This window comes from Citrus clementina, unplaced genomic scaffold, assembly GCF_000493195.1.
Source record: "Citrus clementina cultivar Clemenules unplaced genomic scaffold, Citrus_clementina_v1.0 scaffold_9, whole genome shotgun sequence".
NCBI lineage: Eukaryota > Viridiplantae > Streptophyta > Magnoliopsida > Sapindales > Rutaceae > Citrus > Citrus x clementina.
The window spans coordinates 4,056,144-4,078,560 of NW_006261964.1; the positions used below are offsets into that span (position 1 = coordinate 4,056,144).

Sequence of the window (22,417 nt, forward strand, 5' to 3'; positions counted from 1 at the left end):
GAAGTTAAAAAGGTGATTTCCCAAATAAAAAAAATGAAAAGTAAATAGTTAATGAATCCTAAAATTCTCTCCACCAAAAATCGTTTCTTATTTTCATGAATTTAAAATGAACATAATGATCTTTAATTTGGATTGCTATATATCTCGTGTGAGCCAATCAAAATTTCCCCTGTTATTATTATTATTACTTTTTCCCCGGCAAATGGGCAATCTTGCATTCAAGAGACATGAATCAATTTATGAAATATCGAAATAGCAAGTGTTGTTTGGTGTAAATCCAATAATAAATATAAATTAATGCACCATAGGCATAACTCAAAAGGCATACTAATAATTTAAAAGTTAATGAAGTAGCAAACAGCTCGTTTCCCCACTTGAGTGCGCTGTTGCGTCCATATGTTATTCTCAATAATTCCGAGTAAATTCCATTAGTCAAGTTCCAAAAAGTGCTAATTATTAATTAACAAAATCAGCAAATCTTCCCGAAATCCCCCATCTTCAACTAGCTGCGCTATGCAATCAGTGAACTACCACGTGTGGCCCTCAAAGCATCCATCCATCGAACAAAAGCCGTAAGATTCAGCAAATTCGCCTTCCCTCCCACATCTAATGTTAAGAGTTGGGGAAACAAGTTACAAGTTGTTCGAATGGTTAGACGTCAGAAGAGGTTGACAGAATGACGTGTTGTTGTCAGTCTATGCTGAAGAATAAAGGAAAAATGACAGCCGGACTTTCAAATTTGCCCTAGTGAATGGCTGGACCTAAACCATTTTAGAAATGGACGTTCAAACTGTTTAGTTAGTGAATTATGTTTATTTGAAGAAGATTAAGATAGTATAATACATTAATTCTTATGGACATTATAAGATATAAATTCCTTTATTTTTATTTAAATGGACGAAATTCACTCCCAAAATGGGTTTGAATGTCAATTCCAAGACTGTAGAGTCAGAGGCGGATGCAATATAGGACCAACAAGGGCTCAAGCTCCCACTGAAAAAAAGATTATCCCTTTTTATTTAAAAGAAAAATTAATGAATTTTTAAATAATTCCTGTCAAATTATCAAATAGCCCCTTTTTTTTAGTTTCTACAACCACAGTAGAGAGAACATTTTCAACAATAAAATTTGTGAAGAATAAGTTTCAGAATTGGATGGGAAATGAATGGATGAATGATAATTTGATTGTTTATGTAGAAAAAGATGTATTTAATAGTGTTGATAATGAGTCTATTGTACAAAGTTTTCAGAATATGAAATTGCATAGAGAACAATTGTAAATGTGTTATCAAAAATTTTATATATTTAAGTTTTAATTTTTACATTTTGTTGTTATTTAATTTAGCCCCCTGTAAATTATTTTTCTAGATCCGCCACTATATAGAGTCCCAATCTTCTCCGAAAATAAATTATAGATAATATGCTATCTATTGATAAATTACTTTCAGTCTCTAAATGTCTTTACCTCTTTATTTTTCACTTCATTAAAGTGGGTCATTTGCAAGTTGCAACACTTGGATCCGTATCTCCCGCATAGTTCTCATACACTCTCACTCGTCACCTTATATATAGAGCCAACCGCCCTTACCTTGGTCTCATCAAATATCCAACCATTCAACTATGCACATTAAAAGCACTTCTATACCTCCAAATTCTGCCTGTCTTTTTTGCATAATCATCTCCTTCATCAGCCTGAAAATCACATCTCACCGAACTTGGTCAAGTAGCATCCTTAAACCTTAGAAAACCGACATACACAAACACTATATATTTACATATATATATACCAAAATTAAAGAGCCGCATTATAGACATAATTTGATTCTCTGCAGCTACTCAAATCTATTCTAAAAGTCACAAATGGGTAACGCTGATTATGAATGCCCGCGCCGAGTTTCAATTCCTCCATCCAAACCCTTTTTCAACTCACTAAAATCCGGCCTAAAGGAGACCCTTTTCCCCGATGACCCCTTTAGGCAATTCAAGAACCAATCGGCTTCTCGGAAGCTTTTGTTAGGCTTGCAGTATTTTGTGCCCATCCTTGAATGGGCTCCTCGCTACACTTTCGAATTCTTCAAGTCTGATCTTCTAGCAGGCATCACTATTGCCAGTCTTGCAGTTCCTCAAGGGATTAGTTATGCAAACTTGGCCAACTTGCCACCAATACTTGGATTGTGTAAGTGCAAGCTAGCTAGCTACAATGTCATGAGCTCTTATATACAAGAATGGCATTAATAATTATGCTGCTTTTTTATTTTAACCATTGGGAAATGTATGCGTGCAGATTCAAGCTTTGTTCCACCATTGGTGTATGCCATGATGGGCAGCTCAAAAGATTTGGCAGTGGGCACAGTAGCTGTTGGATCACTTCTTATATCTTCCATGTTAGGGAAAGAAGTTAATCCTAATGAGAACCCTAAGCTGTATGTTCAGTTAGCTCTAACAGCTACTTTCTTTGCTGGAGTTTTCCAAGCTTCCCTTGGCTTCTTACGGTCAGTTTCTCCAAAAACATTTTGTTAATTTTCTATATAAGTCTAAAAACAATTTAAATATTACATCAGTAACTTGTCCTGTTGCATGAAAATAAAAAAACTTGATAAATGGATAAAATCAATAAGATAGATTAGCTGAAGCTAGAGTCACTCTCTGTGCATGCATCTCAAACACCATTTCTAATTTTAGAGTACCACATATTAGTCAAGCGGTAAAACTGGTTTTTCTCCCACACGTGATCAGGTCCCCGGTGAATTCTTTTTTTTTTTTTTTTCAAACAAATTATTGGAAGGGAAAATAGGTCTGATTTAGACTCAAAGAAATAGACTACCGCCATAATTGAACTTTTAATTAAGAAAATTGACTCTGAAAATTTTGGATTTTAAATACTAGTAGATGTTAATATAATTTTTTATCTAATATTTTTTATTTAGTGCATGTTGCTAAAGGATCTTGGCAATTTAATTACAGGCTTGGCTTTGTAGTGGACTTTCTATCACATGCAACCATAGTGGGTTTCATGGGCGGACCAGCTACTGTTGTTTGTCTTCAGCAACTAAAAGGGATTCTTGGGCTGGTTCGTTTCACTCATGCAACTGATCTTCAATCGGTTATGCGCTCCGTTTTCAGCCAAACAAGCCAGGTTTGCTTCTTCACATACACTATATATTTTAGCTCTTGTCTAGTCGACATTAATTATATATTCTTAAAAAAGGTTATGATCCTTTTTCAATTTAATTAATATTTATGGTGGTGGTGGTGGTGGTGCTTGCAGTGGAGATGGGAAAGTGGAGTGCTAGGCTGTTGCTTCCTTTTGTTCCTCCTCCTTACTAGATACTTCGTAAGTAGATCCAACACGTAACTTTTCATCTTAGTAGTTACTTTCAAGCTAACCTAAAATTATTAATTTTTTCGAAGATCAGTTCAAAAGAGAGATCATTATTTACTTGGTAAACTTTCTTGTCATTTACCCACTAGTTGCTTTCATAGTAAATGAAAATTTCATGTTAACCCTATGCTATGACAATAAATAATCATGTTAATTATTAATTAATTACATCTGTCATGGGTTTCCCTTAGCCTCAAGGCTATTATTAGATTCATTACAAAATAAACAAAGGAAAATATTAGGGCTTTGATTTGGACAATCACTATTCAGAAATCAGAATACCTAATTTATTAAAAAAAAGGGCACACCTATTATAAGTTTGTCTATTTATAAGAAAAATTTCTATATATCCAAGGCATGTACGTGCAACCAGTCAATAGAATCATGATACGTTAAAGAAAAAACAAATGTAGACATTTTATTTGTTTGTCGAAAGCATTGTACATAGAAATTTCTCAGAAATTTCTCAAGATTTACAATGTTGACTGCATGCATGCATGCAGAGCAAGAAAAAGGCAACTTTCTTTTGGATAAATGCAATGGCACCTCTCACGTCTGTAATTTTGGGAAGCGTCCTCGTTTACTTCACAGATGCTGAAAGACACGGCGTCCAAGTGGTGAGATCCCTATACATCTTATGTTAACCCTAGCACTAAACTAATCTTTGCCGTCCAGTTTAGTAGGCCACCACATTCATGCACTCCATCATGTATAGACCTATCTCTCACAATTAATCATATAGGTCCAACGATATGACCTGTGTTGATTGATCGATTTGTTTTTTATTGCAGATTGGGCAACTGAAAAAAGGTCTGAACCCACCATCTTTGTCCGAGTTGGATTTTGGGTCTCCGTATTTAATGACAGCCGTTAAAACTGGAGTAATAATTGGAGTCATAGCTCTTGCTGTAAGTGATCCCTTGATCCCTCACTATCACATCACATGCTCCCCATTTCTAGCTTGGCTCGGCTCCACATTAATTCAAAAGCCTCAGCCTATACCATCAAGTATACTGCCACTTCACAGTGCTGTGTCTGGGCCTCCATTACCGTTGTTTAAATTGCCCCCACCACAAAGTTTCAAGTACACTCCGTGTACACATCATAGTCTTACCACCTGTATCTATTTAGATTCAAATGGAAAAAGAGAATATACTTTATTAACTGAATTGCATATTTAATATTACTGGATAGACTATTATAATCACATAATTAATGTCTTCAAATTGCATCTAAAATCATAAGGGAGAGCTCATGATGAATAATAATAGAAGAACTAGACATCAATTAGGGCATTATTAAGGTTTTACTTAAGCTAAAAAGAGTCGGCCTGATGGGGTGCACAGGAAGGAATAGCTGTTGGAAGAAGCTTTGCCATGTTCAAGAACTATCACATAGATGGTAATAAAGAGATGGTTGCTTTTGGCATGATGAATATTGCTGGCTCTTGCACTTCTTGCTACTTAACTGCAGGTATTGATTTCCCTCTTATAAACATTTATAAGCGGGGGTAAATTTCACTTTTAATAGGCATAATTAAGTTTTAGAGCTATGCCCGGCAATCAGCAGATGGTAGGCCCTGTTATAATTTTATGAATTTAAAAACACTCCAATAAATTTACAATTGTAATAATAACACTGGTTCACAATATGAATTTGGAAAAAGGAAACGAAAACACTATAGAGTGGGCTTTGGATCCAAAAGCTACCAAATCTTTTCAATTGGGCTAGGTTTGACTTTTAGCCCAACTACACAATATCCTTTTGCTTCCCATGAAATTTGAATAAGTTTTAAGACTCATTAAATAAAAAGGTTCATGTTCTTGGAGTATTATTCTTTATGCGTTTTATTTCTCATGTATGTATGCATATCATCGTGATTAGTAATAACATACAAATAACAAAGAGCGAATGGAAAAGGATCAAAGCTTCAAGAACCCTAAAAACTTTTTCCATTTAAGACCTGTGGTATGAAGACCTGAAGTACTAAAAGTTTTGTGCATATTGACTACAATTGCAGGGCCATTCTCGCGTTCTGCAGTGAACTTCAATGCAGGATGCAAGACTGCGGTGTCAAATATAGTAATGGCCACAGCCGTGATGATAACATTGTTATTTTTAACGCCTCTGTTCCATTACACTCCCCTTGTGGTGCTTTCCTCTATAATCATTGCTGCCATGCTTGGCCTAATTGACTATGAAGCCGTCATTCACCTCTGGAAACTCGACAAATTCGACTTTATTGTATGCATGAGTGCTTATGTTGGTGTCGTCTTCGGCAGCGTTGAGATTGGCTTAGTCATTGCTGTAAGTAAATTTAACTTTTAGTGATAACTCCTAGTTTAAAATGCCATAACATCATTGATAATGTGATCTATGTTTGTAAATGAAGGTGACAATTTCATTGCTAAGGGTGCTGCTATCTGTTGCAAGGCCGAGGACATTTGTTTTAGGCAACATTCCCAACTCTGTGACCTACAGAAGCATTGATCAATACCCAGTTGCTAAAAGTGTTCCCGGTGTTTTGATTCTTCATATTGATGCACCAATTTACTTTGCCAATGCTAGCTACTTGAGAGAGAGGTACATAATTAATCACTCAGTGTACTTGTCAAACGAACTAAATTGGGATATAAACAAGACCTAATAAGCTTCTTGGCTACTAATTTCATTATCAGGATCTCGCGGTGGATCTACGAGGAGGAAGAGAAATTGAAAATTTCAGGAGAAACCGGCTTACAATATGTCATTTTAGATATGAGCAGTAAGCAATTATTCTTAATGAACTTAAAGAATGAAGTGAAATGCTTCTAAGTTTTATCCTGATTCTCAAAATGTGCTAATATTTAAGGTGTTGGAAGCATTGATACCAGTGGAATCAGCATGTTTGAAGAAATCAAGAAAGTCGTTGATAGAAGAGGTCTCAAGGTACTTACATTGTTTCAAGATTTAACCTTTCCCAATTTCCTTTTTAATTTTCTTAATTGTCTCTACAGATTGGTTAATATATAAGTTACTATGATACAGCTTCTGCTGGCGAACCCTCGAAGCGAAGTGATCAAGAAGCTAAACAATTCCAAGTTCATTGAAAACATTGGTCAGGAATGGATTTATCTTACAGTGGCGGAGGCTGTAGCAGCTTGCAATTTCATGCTACACACTTGCAAATCAAATCCTGAAGTTGAATATAACTCGCAAGACGATAATGTCTGAATTACAATTGATCAAAGGCTCGAATCTTCGAGCTTAATTGAGCTGAACATATTGATGTACCTACTAGCTAGTATCATTTACGTCACTGAGGAAGCGCCGCAACTATTCTGATCAATCCAGAAGTGGCAGATAAGATTATTTCGAGGGTGATTTTGAGCTTAAACTAATTATGTAATCCTATACTGGCAATAAGATATATGCTTCTCAATTGAATTTTGAGAATTGTAGTTTAAACTTGCAGCGGAGTCGTATGAGCTATTAACCATGTTTGGCTCATTTTACTTTCCCTGAAAGTTCTTGTATCAAGTAAATGACTCAATTCAAAAAGTTAAGCTACTTAGAAAAGGAAGACATGAGCACATGACTAGAAAGTTCAAAGTTATGACTAAATAAAATGCAATTTCCACAATGAACCCAATGTTCCAAATCACTGTAACTGTTGGACGAAGACATGGACTTCACCAACTCAGTGTGGACAAAAGATATTGAATAGGTTATTATTTATTTAGGCTTTCATTCTTTAAACCAAACAATATGGCAAAGACTTCACCATCTCAGTGCAAACAAAAGACAAAGAATAGGTTATGATGTAGACTACGTACCATTCCATCAACTAAACAATAAATACATTGGACATTTACGTGGTCGCAAGACCAACCCAATTGCAAAACTGCGTATCCAGACTTCCAGCCTCCATCTTGTGGTAAACACTATTATGAATCTCTCATACTTTACCCTTCTATATAACGCACGGCCAAAGTTCTACAACAAATGCAGAATGAACAGAACTCTTTCAAACTATAATCTAAAACCAATCCAAAGTTGAAAGCAAATAAGATGAAGTTATTTTCTCTTCTGCTGCAGCTGCTCTTCGCAGTTCTGATTCTGTCTCAGGTTACTACTGAGGCCAGGTATGTAATTAACTCTACAAGAAACTGTCATCGATATGCAACAGTGACTTACCAGTTAAAGCCTCAAAATAAAACAAATCCTGGCAGGTTCAGCAGAATGATGATGGGCGTTAAGGGAAGAGGAGGCAATCCAAGGCCAACACCATCGCCTCCAACAGGAAAGGACCCTGGTGAGGTCCATTAACTCCCGTGGAACACAAGGACAAGATGCGCCATAAACTGATTGTGCTTGTTGATTTTTTTCTATCTTGGTTTGGATGACTGAGGAGCATTTTGTTAAAAAGTACGCTTGTTTGCGTTTCTAATGGTGTATTACAACAACTACAATGTAACAGATAATAAGCTCTTGCAGAAAAGTCAACAAAGATAAATGATTTGCTTCAGATTTTGATGCTCAAAGCAAGGTTACCGACCTGTAATATTTATGTACACCAGCTTCAACAAAATTATAGATGAAGTTTTGAGCAGTTGGAATAAGATAAAAAGTAAATATATAAATTCCAAGTAACTTCAACAAGAAAAAACATCAGACTAGCTGACGGAGCTACTTAGACTGAAATTTTCAAATCTAATTTTTGATCTGAAATATATCTGCAATGCTGCAAATATTAATACCCAACATAGGACATAATTAAGGCGTGACTTCAAAGCAAAGACTTGGAAAATATAAATGGTAGGATAAGGAGTTGATTCCTTAGGAAAACTGATTTCATAGAATATTGATGATTCAACAATTGGTATGCAACTTTGACCGACAAAATCCATGGCCCAAATATTCAAATGTGTTCAGTTACCTGTTCACTAATTATCTATAATTTCCATGTATGTCATGTTTAGACCATCAGTCAAACAAATCTCGAGTCTAGCAAAACAAGAACACAAGAATCTTTCAAGCATTTCCAGCGAACTAATTGTTTCCAGATGAAGCTACTTACATTGCTGCTCCGGCTGCTCTTCCAAGTTCTCTTGTTTCAAATTACTGGATGCAGGTTGGCTTCACCATACAAAGATAATATTGTACTTTCAAAGATATATGAAGGCTGAAACTGAAATATTATTGCACAATCTTTCAGAAAGTACTTGCAGGTTTACAAGGTTGGAAACCGTAGCAGAGCGTAACGGAAGAGAGCAAGACATACCCAGGCTAACACCTCCATTGCCCTCCGAAAAGCAACCTTAGGATAACTACACCCCAAACCAGAAACAAGGTATTTTGCACTTTTAGCATGGTAAATATATGTCAGAAGTAACTTCAGATAAGAGTATCTAAACTGTCGTTTAAAGGCAAAACTTTAGTATGCATAATCAGCACTATATTTGGTAATTTACTCTGTAATTCTGTAATTACGTGCATTCATACTTCTGCCATGTCTGCTAAATATATAAATAGTGAGAGGAAAATTTTTCTTACAGCAGGTACATCTACAACTATCCACTAAAATCATGCTGTACCACAAATTCCAGTTGTAAGGAGTACCATGCCAACAGTCCAAACCTCATTCAGGTTCTTAAGTATAAACATTAAAAATTTAACATGAATGCATGTGGCAAAGCACAGCATAATTTTCACCTACAGAACCTTATGTAATCAATCATTAATGAGATTTGATCGCAAAATCAGAGATATTATACAGCATCATACTGAAAAGAAAATTATGGAAACAGGTCATGATTTTACATCATGCATAAAACATAGCACAACTGCAGGACTTATCTTCAGCACTCTCTATATAAAAGTATCAAGACAATTGTGGAGTGCAATGCAACCCATTCCACATTAAGTGTTGCAACACCAATAAAAGCAATACACACAGAGTAGCAAATAATTTCAAAAAATTTAAGGGGTCAAAGCCCCTGTAACAGAGTGTACAGGAAGTAATTTTTACAATAAAGAACGTCTGCAAAGAGAAACCACTCAACAAGCACAGAAAAACTCTCGAGAGTCCAAAATTGAGTGCATGGATTATATGGCCAAGATAGCACTTTGCACTAGAGTTATTATACCCAAGTAGTGTTGCATACCAACTTGAGGACAAAGGAATACACCCAAATGTTTCCATTGTGTTTAATGGCATAACAGCTCCAGCGTGCCAACATTGTCTTCTGATTCAAGTGAAAAGAAAATGGCTACTAAGAATTTGACAGCTTTTCTTTGAATAAGCGTGGGAATACTTCATGGGCACTGATGTCCAAAACTTCAGGGTCCCTGGAAAACGACATGCAATTTATGTATCACCAGTTTCAATAAAAAATAAAATTGCACAAAAAAGGTTCTATCATTTTGCATGATAAATCAACCATTCAAATTGTTTCATTTGATAAATGCCATGTAGGACTAAAGGAAAGGAATAAGCATAATCAGAGTGTTCTGTCCCAAAAAAAAAAAGCAAGCTGGGAGACCAAAATTTAAACATATATCTTCACCATGACAAAAAGGTAAAGTTAATATATTGAATCTTCTGAAGCAACGAACACAATCATAACATAAGTTTCTAATATTGAGCTGAGTGGATCATCTCATTGAGTTTATGACATAAAAGCTCTAGAAGAGGGATGAAGTTTTCAAATCATGAACTTTAGCAAAATCACCAACTAACAAAAGCCCATCTAATCCAATCACTTGCAGCAGTTAGAGATATGATTGGGGTTTGTCAACAGTCAAAAATTGTAACAGAAATTTGTTGGAAGTAGAATGAAAAATTCGAAAATATTGCAACTACACATTATGTATCTGTTGTAATACCTTCGAGATTTTTTCTTCAATTAATTTCAGCCATCCAGAAATTTTGATTTCATGGTTAATTATGGGAGAATTTTCCTAATGAATAAGATTATCAGCATATCAGAGAGAGAGAGGGAAAGAGAGACCTGCATAGTGTTTTCCCCTTTTCATTGGAACTAGGAATAAACCATAGTTTTCGCAGCAGAGGTGACTCAAATTGAACGAAGAAACCATCCTGCTGGCTATGTCTCCACTTTCGTAATCCTTGACCTCTCCAAACCTGAAAAGACAGCACATTATCAATCAGAACTCTAGGATTCAACATTGTAAAAAAATAAATAAACAGTAGATACATAACTTAAGGTTTGAGGCCAGCCTACTCACAAATGGGTTTGTCAACCTAGCAAAGGAGGGAAAACTGCTAGATTAAAGCTAAGGAACATGAGATATTCATAAAACACAAACTCTTTCAGCCTAAGCAATTAATTAAGTTGATAGGTAAATACCAGACTTTATTCAAGTTGAAAGCATGCAACTCCAAGAAAGGTACTGCCCATAATCAAACACTAGATTTTTCGTGTGGAATCATTATCCAGGATTAGTATATTTATTTTATAGTTACTCAATAGGAACGAAAGAATTGGCACTGGCCAAGAATAATTAAGACTCCAGAATGTCATCCACCCTCACAAGGATGAGTTTGCATTTCCTTTTCGTTCTTTTTCCTTCCTTTTTTTTTGGGTGGGGGGGGGGGAGGGGGGTTTGGATGCTTGAACCTGTGTGTATTAAACTGGGCAGAATAACTCAAACACCAACTAATAATGATTATCGTAAGTCTCGCATCCAAATCCAAATAACAGACACCAACTCATTTTGGCAAGCTAAAGAAGTATTATATTCCTCCACATTATATTTTATGTGGCTTAATATGCATTCACGTCAATTAGTATCTATATGGTAGTTATCCAAAGGGAGCATAGCAAGCATGATTGATAGAGAACATAAAGCAATTTCCAATCAAGCAGACGCATACCCAACCTAAAGCTTATATAAAGAAACTATATGTTACCTGAGGGTAAGATATGATACTTTTCGGTGCCACTAGGCAAGCTGCACTAGAGAAAGAATCATCAGCATATTGCCTTAGAAATTGAAAACAACTGCCGTGAGTATGGGGTGACTCAAATGCCTGCACAATGCACAGTGACCACCATGAGTCAGATATACAAATTAACCAATTCAACATAGAAAAATGTAAATATAAGTTCAAGCAGAGAATAATGGACCAAAGAATATATGCACATATATCTTCAAATTAGAAGCTTGGTACAAACTAATAATTAACTGAAGTAAAAGGAGTCGCATAAAGCTAAAGGTAGGTCCAAAATCAAACAGCAGAAGGGCATTATAAAGTGCAAACAAATGCTTATAGAAGGTTATTTACCTTATCAACATTGACAATGGGCGCATATTTCTCAGTGTCGGTCTTCTCTTTATCAAGAAGAAAATAAACTTTAGCATCCACCTTAGAAGTTTCATGCCACGACTTCACAGCTGTCTCCATTGTCTCAACAACAAATGAAAAGACGTGCTTCCAACATTCTTCAGCTCCATACTTCTCAGACTGCAAAGAGGGAGACCAACTTCATCGTCCTTATTGGAAAATATTGAAAACATTCTCGCATTATACAATTCAGAGAATGAGCAGACCTCATGCTTATGAGAGAAGAGAATATGGAAAAATATAACACCAAGACCCAAAAAAAATTAAAAATTTATGATAAATCCCTCACAAAATGTGTTATACACATGCAAGATCATGATACAATCTTTCTACTTTAGCTATTATACTAACCATTTCAGATTTGAACTCATCCAAATGCTGCACCATATCGACATTGGATCTTATGTTCTCAACTTCTTGAGCTCGCTTTTTGTCTTTTGCCAACTGGGAAACCCTCTTTATTTTTCTCGATACTTCTGCACTCTGTGGATTATATTGCAAAGCTGTCTGGAAGGCACTTAAGGCCTACAACATTCAAACAGAAAAGAAATAAGCAGCAGAAGGCAAAAACATATGCTATTGCTCAGAAGGCTCAATGGAAAGGAAATTAGAGCAAATTAACAGACATACATCATCATATTGTTCCATGGCCTCCAATATGCATCCTTTCCGAAAATATCCCTACATGTGCATCCGATGGATAATTGTTTCAAAAGAAAACAAGCACGAAGAATATGAACCAAAAGCACCAAAAGAACCAAAAACCTTTTCCCACTGGGGGTTCAATGAGATTGTTGTCTCCGCATCAGCAAGTGCTTTGTTAAGCTTGACTAGATGTAGAAATGCTGCAGCACGGTTGCTGGCCAATAATAAAACATAGAAACGGAGAACATGCGTTAATGCATTATCAAAACAATACACTGATTTCCAGGCATACATATATAACAAATGGAACTAATGGGGAAGAAAATAAATGAAAGCACAAAACAGAAGTTTACTCTATGCCTATAAACGGAGTAAAAGAAGGCATTGAGTATAATTTCAACCTTTGGTCAATCCGAAAGAAAGAAAAACTCTTGAATCCTAATCATAAATATCTTATGATTAGTATAAATTCAACCAGTGATCAATCTGAAAGAAAGAAAAACTCTTTAATCCTAATCATAAATATCTTATTTATCAATTAGCATAGAATGCAATCCCATCAATTTTCAAACAAGAAGAAGCATTTAAGTAAATGAGACGTGAACAAAAGAGCCACATAAACAGAAATTTGAGAAGAATTCAAAGTCCAACCACAAGTAAATTAAAGAACCCATTTGAATCACTCAAGTGAATTGTTCAAATACCAAACAAAGATTGCATTTCGATTAATAGAGAGTACCTGAAAAGAGTTGGATTAGAAGGGTCTTGTTTGATTGCCTGAGTGTAAAGAGCAGCAGCTTTAAGGTAGTTCCCAGCTTTGAAAAATTCATTACCTTTATCTTTCAATGACATTTCCTCTGCTTCAGCAGCCATACTTTCAGTTATAAAGCTATGATCTTTCCAACAAAAGAAGAAATTATCACTGTGTTTTGTGGTTTTTCGGTTGCTAGGGTTTATGTTAGACGTTTACAACTTGTTTTTTTCTTTTTGGTTCTTTTCGAGGTTTGATGCTTGTGCTAATTTGGGTTCCTGTGAGTCAGGGGGCGGGGCTCAATTGATCTGTTTCGAGACTTCGAGCCAAAGTACTCATGACTGAGTTACTGACTGTTTGAGACGATAAATCAAAAGTGGCAAAACTCATATGGATCCCAATCTTTTAATTTATTTCAATCAGGTTGCACATTCTACAAAAATTATCACTCAGCCCTCTTTTTTTTGAAGGAATGTAAAAAATCTTAGATATTCGGTCCGGGTTTACCCGGCCCGCGCCGACTAAAAACAAACTCGTTTCCAACATAACAAACGACAAAAAGGAAAAGAAAACAAAAAAAAAAAAAATCAAAAAACGAAATCCCTGACTTGGTAAGCAGTAACCCCAAGTAAAACAAACATTGCAAACGCCACACACCAGCCGCCAACTATGCCTCAACAGCCGACAGCGGACAGCCACACCCTCAGTCCTCAGTGAGGACTCCTCACTACCTCACTCGCAGCCATCATCACCGCCGATCTTCGCATCCAAACTAAGAACGAAGGAGAGATTGAACAAAGAAAGAAGTCTAGTTATAGCCTTGAGAAGCAGTTCCCATCTTCGCCTGCCTGTTCACAATTGTTCCTTTCTCCCGGCCGATCTTCGCAAGCCCAGCGCGCTGCACCACGAGTCGCGAGCCCAGCACCCAGCAGGCAGCCAGCTAGTCACGCGAGTCGCGAGCACCAATACGCGTTGAACCTAGCACCAGCAGCGACTGCAGCGCGACGCTCGGACGCTAGCAGCAGCGAACCCGCTCTGCCTTGAACACACCATACCCATGTGATCTTTGAGGTAGAAATCAGCCCCACTTTCTTTTTTTTTTTCATTTCTTGTAGAAAAAAAAATTATGTATTAATTTTGAATCTATATATACATACATATTAATTTGATTATAAAGTTACAATATTGGTTAATTTGATTGCATGCATATTAAATTTCTGTATTAGTTTTGCAATAAATATTAATGTGATTATAATTTATAAAGTTACAATTTGGTTAATTTGATTATATACATATTAATTTATGTATTACTTTTGCGATAATTGATCTTCACACTAAAGTTAGAATTTGATTAGGAAGCATCAATGCCGATTTTTAAATTGCATTACATGTTTATGCATTTAGATTTTCAACAAATTTGAAATTGTAATATTTATAATTTAACAGAATAAAGAAACTTTGCTGGCAAATTGTTACCTGCTCTAATTTTGGTGGTATACTGGATTAGTTTGTTTTTTGTATTAGTATTTATAGTTTATTATGTTGTGTTGCTAGTGTTTTCTGGGTTGGATAATCATCTATAATTTAAGTGTGTGTGTGTGTTTTTTGAAATGTTTATAGCTTTATTAAAAAATTATAATAAAAAAATAAAAGCCCAAACTTGGCCCAGCCCGCTCAAGATTTTGATGGGCTTGGGCTTGAAAAAGCCCAGCCGGCCCATGCCCGCAGGCCGCAAATTGCCAATCCTACTGGCATAACATATTTGTTCAAACTAGGATTGGCAAAATTTGGGTTCGGGTATCACAATGCTCAGACCCGACCCGGATGTAATCTTTAATTAAGTTTTTATACCTGAATTTTATTTTTTTTAATATTGTATATGTATACTTTTTTAAATTTTTTTGTAATTTTATAATTTTTAAATTTATTTCAAAGAAATTAGACATGAAAATATAAACTTTAAATGTTTAAAACTTTATATGCGTAATAGATAAGTCAAATAAATATAAAATATTTAAAATAATATATATTAATAAAATCTGAGTTTTAGACTGAATCTCCAAATTTATCAAGTGTTGTCTAAGACTGACTCAACTTCGTACCAGGGCCGGATAATCGCCAGGATCTGAACCGGGCAGATATTTTTACCACCTGTAGCTCAAACAAGAGAGAACCACAGGAAAAAATAAAAAGACTCTTCACTGTCCTTCTATGAGACTATGACCATGATATCGGAAACGGTACAGTTTCAATCCAAATAAACTCTTTTATTTTGTGTTTTGCTTATGTTTCTGTATCAAAACAATCGTACGGGTATCTTTAATTTGCTTAATTTTTGGTCATCTTTTTAAGTCCTGCATGATAATAGATATTTGCCGTTGTAAAAAAAAAATAAAAGAAAGATATTTGCTGAAATTATTTTTATTCACCAAGTAAATGACATATAGTGATGTCTTGATCTATTTAAATGTGAATGCAATACAAGGAACTGTCTTAACGTGAGGACAAGCTAGAGATATGATTGGTTTCATTTTGCATGCTTCATGTTCGACGAAATTCCTCAGTGAATGTGGTCTCCTCCACAAATGACAGTTATTTACATTACTTATTGCCTCAGATGGCTGACTTATATTTTTTGTTCTTTTGGGTTCATTGTAGGGAGGTAAATAAAAGCAGAATCTGGGGGGGACACTTGCTTATATATATGTACTAAGGGAGTTTATCATTACAGTTAATCAGACGAAATCATTTTCGTTATGAAGATGTATGTGCTTGCAATCTTATTCAATTGCACCTTATTTTTTGTTCAAATGAATTGAATTTTCTATGACAGCATAATTGTTCATATTTTTCTTAAATTTATCAGCATGTATTGTGTAGCTAAACAGCTTGAATGTCTTTCAGATTGGAAGTTAATGCCGGGCCACTTACCAATTTTGAAGTGTTTGATTTTCTGCGATCTAAAGGGGCTTCGAAGGACCCTACGCGAGTTCTTGTTCCAGTAACACCGTCTGAGTTCAAGGTTGAATTTTTTTCTCATTGATCTTCCAAGTCGTCATATTGTTATTGGATTAGAGTATTTTATTTCCAAACTTGTGCTGTAGGTTTATGATTATTTGGTGGAGAGTGCTGCTTGCAATCAAACAAGAAATATAATCAATGAGTTTCTAGAAAAGAGTAAAAAGTTCAAACTTGCAAAAGCCGAGATTCTCAATATCATCAACATCCGGCCGTCCTCCTTAGTTGAAGTAGACTCGGTAAATTTACTACCTCTCTCTGCTATATACTCTTCATTTTGCATTTCTGTTTTATCAAATTCACAATATTTTCACACTATACCATTTTGTATATTGGAATACATCTAAGCATACCATGCATGTTATTTGATTTATATCTTCTATGCCACACATCAAGTAAGATTTGTGTGCAGCTGTGCATTGTTAATCTGATTTATTTTCATGAGTTGTTTCTGTACTTTAGTACAGCTATACATAGACCATTTTTGGGTCGTTTCCTTTTTTTATCAGACAACTTGGTCTGCGCATGTATTATCTTCCTTTCTCTTAACACACAGTTTCTGTTTTCTATCTGTTAAATGAAGAAAATTTTAGTCTGGGGTAAGGAATTGTTGACTCTACAACCCGAGTGGAAAGAATGGAATAATTGTTAATGCCAAAGTCATTAAAATTCTAAATTTTTTGTTTCTGGAAATTACTGCAGGCTAAATGATTTCTACAGAAAAATCGCTATGTTGAACACTCTGGAGTAAAATATTCTATGACCCATACATTGTGTGGTTGGTAGAGTCCAACTTCATGACCTGAAAATTTTATAAAAGTTAATGTGCTATGCTGTTTCTCCGGAAATTGACCATTAGCTGGACAGGGAATGGTTATATTGCCGGAATTTTATTTTCAAGAACAAGAAAATTAGCCATTTAAGTTTCTTTCAGAAACAACAAAAATTGTATTTTATTTGTAATATGTATGTTCAAATAGTATATCTTTCCAGTATTCTTTTTATTCTGGAAGGAATAGTAATTTTCTTTCATAAGATGCAAACTTACATGCGATTGTAGTCATCTCAATCTAGAAAAGGTTTAGTATCTTGCCGTGTTTGTATATATAATGACTTTGGACTACATTTACAAAGACGTTTCTTTATAATAAGGATTGCTTTTATCTCTTCGCTTTATATCCTTATTCATTTTGTCAAATTGGATTACTTTCCAATGCTTTATCTATGTTTGTTTAATATTTCTCAGATTATAGAGCAATGTGACACGCGTTTTCAAGAAGAGGAACTCCAAGAGTTAGTTGATTTGGTTGTAGAAGTGCTACCGCCTCTTTCAAACCAACCAAACGCCGCAGAAGAGGTAAATGAAGATGTACAAGGGGCTACAGAAAGAAAGGATGGTGAAGGAATTAAAGGCGTTAATGATGAAAAAGCAGATGATGACCCAATGACTGACGGTTGATGAGCCGAATGTGCCATACAGTTTGACTAAAAACTGATCAAATCAAGATTTTTGTGAATATTACCAGAAGTTTTTGGCATGCTAGCATCTAGAACTTGGTAAACTTGTAAGCAGAATAGTCTTAATTGGATGCTTTTGTTACATGTTGATGATACTATGTTGGTTTCCTGATTGCTTTGCATTTGGAGTAAATGAAATGGAGAGTGATTATCTCTTTGGTTTTACACTTTGAGTGTGCCATATACTAAGCTGCTTTTTTCCACAATCCACATAGAAAATGGGAAAATAGGAAACCCACCGAGATGAATACCGCCTGAAGCTCAGCAGAATATTGAGAAAGGTCATATCCCATCGCATGATTATAATTACCTTATAACTTGCCCCAAGCAGGCAAGTCAAATTTATCGTTCTCATGAGCATCAATCACAGAATCATGTGAGCAATTCATTCATTTTCTTTCGTCATTTTCTGTTCCAAAAGTCATAAGGATTGGAGTGATGGACAGATTTGACATGTGGGCACTAGCAAAAGCTTTGATAGATGAAAAGAGAGAGATCTTACAAAGTCTGCATTTTACCACCCACTCCATCATCCAGTCCAGTCCCAACACTGTCAACTCAAATATCACTTCACCACCTAATCTTTCTTTTCCCAACTTTGATAGCCAAAGTTGATGAAAATGAATGTGGGCGTGGTGAGAGAGAAATCACGAAATGGGCAACCTGACTAGACCACGCACCGTATACCCCTCGGGATTTGAATACAGATCGGAGCTACCAAGCCCAACTCTTCACATCTTCTTGTCAACTTGTCTCACCTAATCCAGAAAAATAATTACTCCATTATTATTTTTATAAAAAAAAAAAGCAAAAAATATGAAAAAATAAAATAAAAAAAAATGTCAGGTTTGGGTCTTGTGAAGGGACAGTTGAACAAGAGAGACATCATATGGAAAACGGAGGGTGGCTAGAATTCTCTGAGAACAGTCTATGAATATTGTCCCTTTGATTGACTTAAAGTGGGGCCCAAGGCCCAAGAGGGAGGTGGGGGCTACTCTATTTAATGCAAGACTGTGGAGGAGGTCTTTTCTTTTCCTACAGTCCTTTTTCATTTTCAAGTTGCCTTTTCAAATATAAACAACATTTCCACAAGCATGCACATACCAATACTAATTTGTGTCAACCAAAATTGCAAAGGCAGCAAACACTTGACCCCGCCCTCGTGCGTGGTACTAGACAGTAGACACTGATAATTTGCCTAAAAGTCTATGCTATTTCGACTGGGTTGCAGTGAAAGTAAACAAATATAGTAACACTACCATTAATAAAATATACGTTCTTCATTCTATCACTTTCTTGGGGTTTTAAGATTTTTGTAATCTTTATGTTTCTGGACACAGCTTTTGAGTACCGATATCTGTTTTTCCAAATTGTAAAATCAATTGATATTACGATGTGACGGTGGGTGCCGTGCCGCTTAATTTGGATGATAAGCGGTGCAAGAGAACTTGAAAATTAATTCAAATTTTGCCGAAAGCATATGTGGGGAAAATGTGTTCAGTTTCCACAAGCAATGTTACAGTCGGGACCTATCGTCCATATCTCATAAATGTGGACCAATAAGTACGATATCTATTGCCAAAAGAAAGCTCACATACTTCATTTGATAGAGATTGAAATCAAGTTGGGATGAGCTTCTCATGATCCCATCCCATTAGTGATTATATTTCACAACAATTATGATCAGATAAACCCTAGTACAATATGGATGCATACTGATTTTGTTTTTGGGAATACACATACGGCCGTGTTGATGTAATGGGAAATGGAATCTCAATGATCAAGAAGCTACAATACAATGCAAAGAACATAAGCTCTCGAGCTTCAAAAAGACAATAAATAATGTAGGAGTGGGTGTGGGGTCTTTTAATTAATCTTTTACTATTGTTCCTGTACGTATTCCTTGATTCAGAAAAATTGCACCTCACATAGAAACAAAGCGAAATATATTTCGAAGATTTTGATAACAAGAAAAGGATTGGAAAAAAAAAAGAAGATAAAATTACATGAGCTTGGAAACAAATTGTGCCTCGTAAACCAACATTCCACATGCCAAGAAATACTCGGAAAAAAAAAAACACTGTAAAACAGAGATTCTTTTTAGCCCATGCAGATGGGAAATACGACCCTTCTCTTCTTCTCCTTCTCTTGTGCTAAGCAAATTCAGAAAATGATTTTATTAAAATACACAGATAGATATAAATGCCGCATTGATGATATTCAAGGTAGAAATTTAAGTATTATACTTCTCTTCTGAGTTTTTACATGAACAACTAAAGATCAACGATTTGTTTCTAATCAAACATAATATAATAGGGAGAATTTTCATGATGGAAAAAAAATATTGCCTTCTAATTAAAGATTTTGACAAAGATCGTTAATTAATCCTAATCCCGTACCTCATCCGATCACTTTTCATATCACAAAAAAGTCCCCAGGCAACAATTGATGAATGTGACTTTCGACGGAAATGAAAAAAATAATATGGGTTCTTTTTTTTTTCTTAAATGAAACAACTCTGCATGTGATATAAAATCACTTAAGACTTTCAAAGTGCAAGTATTGACTAATTAAATATAAAAATGCTAATTAATTGTGAGTTTAAAGTTACAATAGCTAAATAATTAAACCTAATAACCAACAACTTGATTCCTTAATCCCAACATTATTATTACATCATCCCATCCATCCATCCATCACATCCGTCCAAAGGTAAAGGAATTTCGCGAAATCAGTGAGGGTGTCTTTGGAAACTAGAAATAAAGAGACTTTCAATGTACAACAAGTAGAGGGGGCAAAAAAAAAAAAGAAAAGAAAAGAAATCAAAATAGTCGTTGAGAAATGAATGCCTGCTGTCGTATCTTTCAACATTCAAAGAGAAAAGATCACGGAGTAAGAAAATAAAATGTCATATTCAAAAGTTCAACACACTAGAAAACAACAATGTCCCGTATTCCCATTACAAAATAATTCCCATGAATGCGATTGAAACAAGTGTCCTTTCTTTTCACTTATTTATTTTTATACCCTTTCATGAATCATCATCATGCATCATGTTCATCACACTTGAGAAAATTAATTTAAGGAGCAATGAATGAATATGCTTGCAGTGGTGGTACACAAATTTAAAACAAAACCCAGAAACATTTAAGAATACAAAGAAATCTCAGGTACTCAGGCGAATTTGTGCCCCTCGTGCATATACTTCTACTGAAAATCATACATTCATGAGTCATGACCATCAATGAAACTCAAAAACAGCAGTAACCCAGTAAAAGAGAAAAAAGAACTGATGTTCTTGTAAAAGAAAAGAGGCTCAACTGGTCATCTTAATTAATTACAAACTTTTACTTCCAATCTGTCCCATAATAACAGACTTGCATCAATGCAAGTGAAAGAGAGAAAAAAAAGAAAAAAAAAATTAATTAACAAGGAGATAAAAAGATCTCCCTTGATAATCTCTCCCACTTACAACTACAAGTGACTTACATTTCCAAAGTCCCCCTGTCCCCTCACAGGGAAAGCAAAATCATCATCATTATAGTAATACCATTAATAATAATCATAATAATAACAAGTACATTCCTAATTTTTCATTTTTTTCCCCCACCAAAATACTATGTTTGTTTATAGAGTAATAATATTATTTTTGGTTTTCAAATTGCTTCTTTTTTTTTTTTTTAAGTATTTTAACTAGGGCATGAACAGCTTGTTGCCACAGTTGCAGCGCCAGGCTTCTGGATAGTATTCTAGTGGCATGCTCAAACCCGGCTGAATCGGGACGTGTACCGGCTTACAAGGCGAGCACCTGCCGCACTTGGACCTGCACGTGGGCGGCGACGAACCGGGTCCGCTGATCCGCTTCTGATCCAGAACCCTCGTCTCTTTCTCTTGCGCCCCGCCGGTTCCTGCACAAAAATTCCAAAACACACATTAATTTAATTCACCACACAATAACCAGACGCAGGTCAGGTGCAGGAACCCCGGTCACACATTCTGAATTAATATTGTTATTACGATTTATCATCAAGTGACACGTACCGAGTAGGGTTAGGACGAAGAAGAGGAATGTGAAGGCAGTGAAGGAAGAGAGCAGCCGGCGGTGACGCCACATCGCCTGAAGTGGAAATGGCGCAAGTTAGCAGTATCTAGACGCTTGAGTGTGCGTACTGTGTACTGAGCTCGAAGAGAAACAGTTCTGTAAGTTATAACAAAAGCGGAGGCCAGGACCAGGCGCAGGAGGCAGGAGTGGGAATTGATTGAAATTTGAAGAGAGGAGTTTTGTTAAGTGAATGTGTCTGTGTCTGTGCCTGTGCGTGTGCGTGTGTGTGAATTTTACTGAGCTATTATTGCAAAGTTCTGCGTGTGACGGTGTGAGCGTGTGAGTGAGTCTAAGTCAATTAGTCAAAGAAAGAAACATGTTCAAGAGCTTTGATGAGAGAAGGAGGGGGCGGAATTTTTTTTTTTTTTTTTTTTGGGTTTTCGTGTTTGGCTAATGGGTAGCCCGGGGTCCACCGAAAGGGGGCTTGAATAATTGTGATTCGAGTTAAATTCAGTCCTCGGTGCTGCGTTTTAATTACGATTTTAACCGCCGTGTGAATGCCGATGGCGATGGGAGAGATATACTGTGGTGGCAACGAGCGTAATATTGAGGAAGAACCGGGGTGTTGAGGCGTACGGCTACAACAGCGCACGTGTGGTTGCGTTCGTGTGGGGAGAATGCTAGTGCTGTCGCGTACGGGTCGAACATCTG

The 22,417-nt window shown here is 35.9% G+C and overlaps 4 protein-coding genes across 6 annotated transcripts; 2 read left to right on the forward strand and 2 right to left on the reverse strand.

Annotated features, from left to right (window-relative positions):
- Positions 1–1,614: 1,614 nt before the first annotated feature.
- LOC18032150 (sulfate transporter 3.1) lies at positions 1,615–6,784 on the forward strand. Of its 2 annotated transcripts, XM_006419960.2 has the most exons (12): positions 1,615–2,176; positions 2,285–2,492; positions 2,965–3,136; positions 3,269–3,334; positions 3,886–3,999; positions 4,174–4,290; positions 4,729–4,855; positions 5,403–5,689; positions 5,775–5,965; positions 6,061–6,146; positions 6,234–6,310; positions 6,410–6,784. In XM_006419960.2, exons 1-12 carry the CDS (start codon positions 1,861–1,863, stop codon positions 6,593–6,595), a joined length of 1,947 nt encoding a protein of 648 aa, XP_006420023.1. In that variant the 5' UTR covers positions 1,615–1,860; the 3' UTR covers positions 6,596–6,784. The 2 variants fall into 2 exon arrangements, with proteins under 2 accessions (XP_006420023.1, XP_024038172.1); XM_024182404.1 differs by lacking the exon at positions 3,886–3,999.
- A 2,430-nt stretch (positions 6,785–9,214) lies between these two features.
- On the reverse strand, positions 9,215–13,477 carry LOC18031821 (hsp70-Hsp90 organizing protein 3). Of its 2 annotated transcripts, XM_006419962.2 has the most exons (8): positions 13,117–13,477; positions 12,498–12,591; positions 12,363–12,413; positions 12,084–12,257; positions 11,673–11,852; positions 11,298–11,417; positions 10,375–10,508; positions 9,215–9,712 (listed from the first exon to the last, which is right to left on the reverse strand). In XM_006419962.2, the coding sequence occupies exons 1-8, from the start codon at positions 13,248–13,250 to the stop codon at positions 9,637–9,639; spliced, it is 963 nt and encodes a 320-aa protein (XP_006420025.1). In that variant the 5' UTR covers positions 13,251–13,477; the 3' UTR covers positions 9,215–9,636. The 2 variants fall into 2 exon arrangements, with proteins under 2 accessions (XP_006420025.1, XP_024044674.1); XM_024188906.1 differs by lacking the exons at positions 9,215–9,712; positions 10,375–10,508 and adding an exon at positions 10,590–10,628.
- Positions 13,478–13,700: 223 nt separating this feature from the next.
- On the forward strand, positions 13,701–17,831 carry LOC18032144 (DNA-directed RNA polymerase III subunit RPC9). Its single transcript, XM_006419963.2, has 6 exons — positions 13,701–14,199; positions 15,234–15,368; positions 15,787–15,892; positions 16,033–16,150; positions 16,233–16,385; positions 17,393–17,831. The coding sequence occupies exons 3-6, from the start codon at positions 15,885–15,887 to the stop codon at positions 17,603–17,605; spliced, it is 492 nt and encodes a 163-aa protein (XP_006420026.1). The 5' UTR covers positions 13,701–14,199; positions 15,234–15,368; positions 15,787–15,884; the 3' UTR covers positions 17,606–17,831.
- Positions 17,832–20,984: 3,153 nt separating this feature from the next.
- On the reverse strand, positions 20,985–21,973 carry LOC112098563 (EPIDERMAL PATTERNING FACTOR-like protein 4). Its single transcript, XM_024185175.1, has 2 exons — positions 21,706–21,973; positions 20,985–21,572 (listed from the first exon to the last, which is right to left on the reverse strand). Exons 1-2 carry the CDS (start codon positions 21,776–21,778, stop codon positions 21,358–21,360), a joined length of 288 nt encoding a protein of 95 aa, XP_024040943.1. The 5' UTR covers positions 21,779–21,973; the 3' UTR covers positions 20,985–21,357.
- Positions 21,974–22,417: the final 444 nt, after the last annotated feature.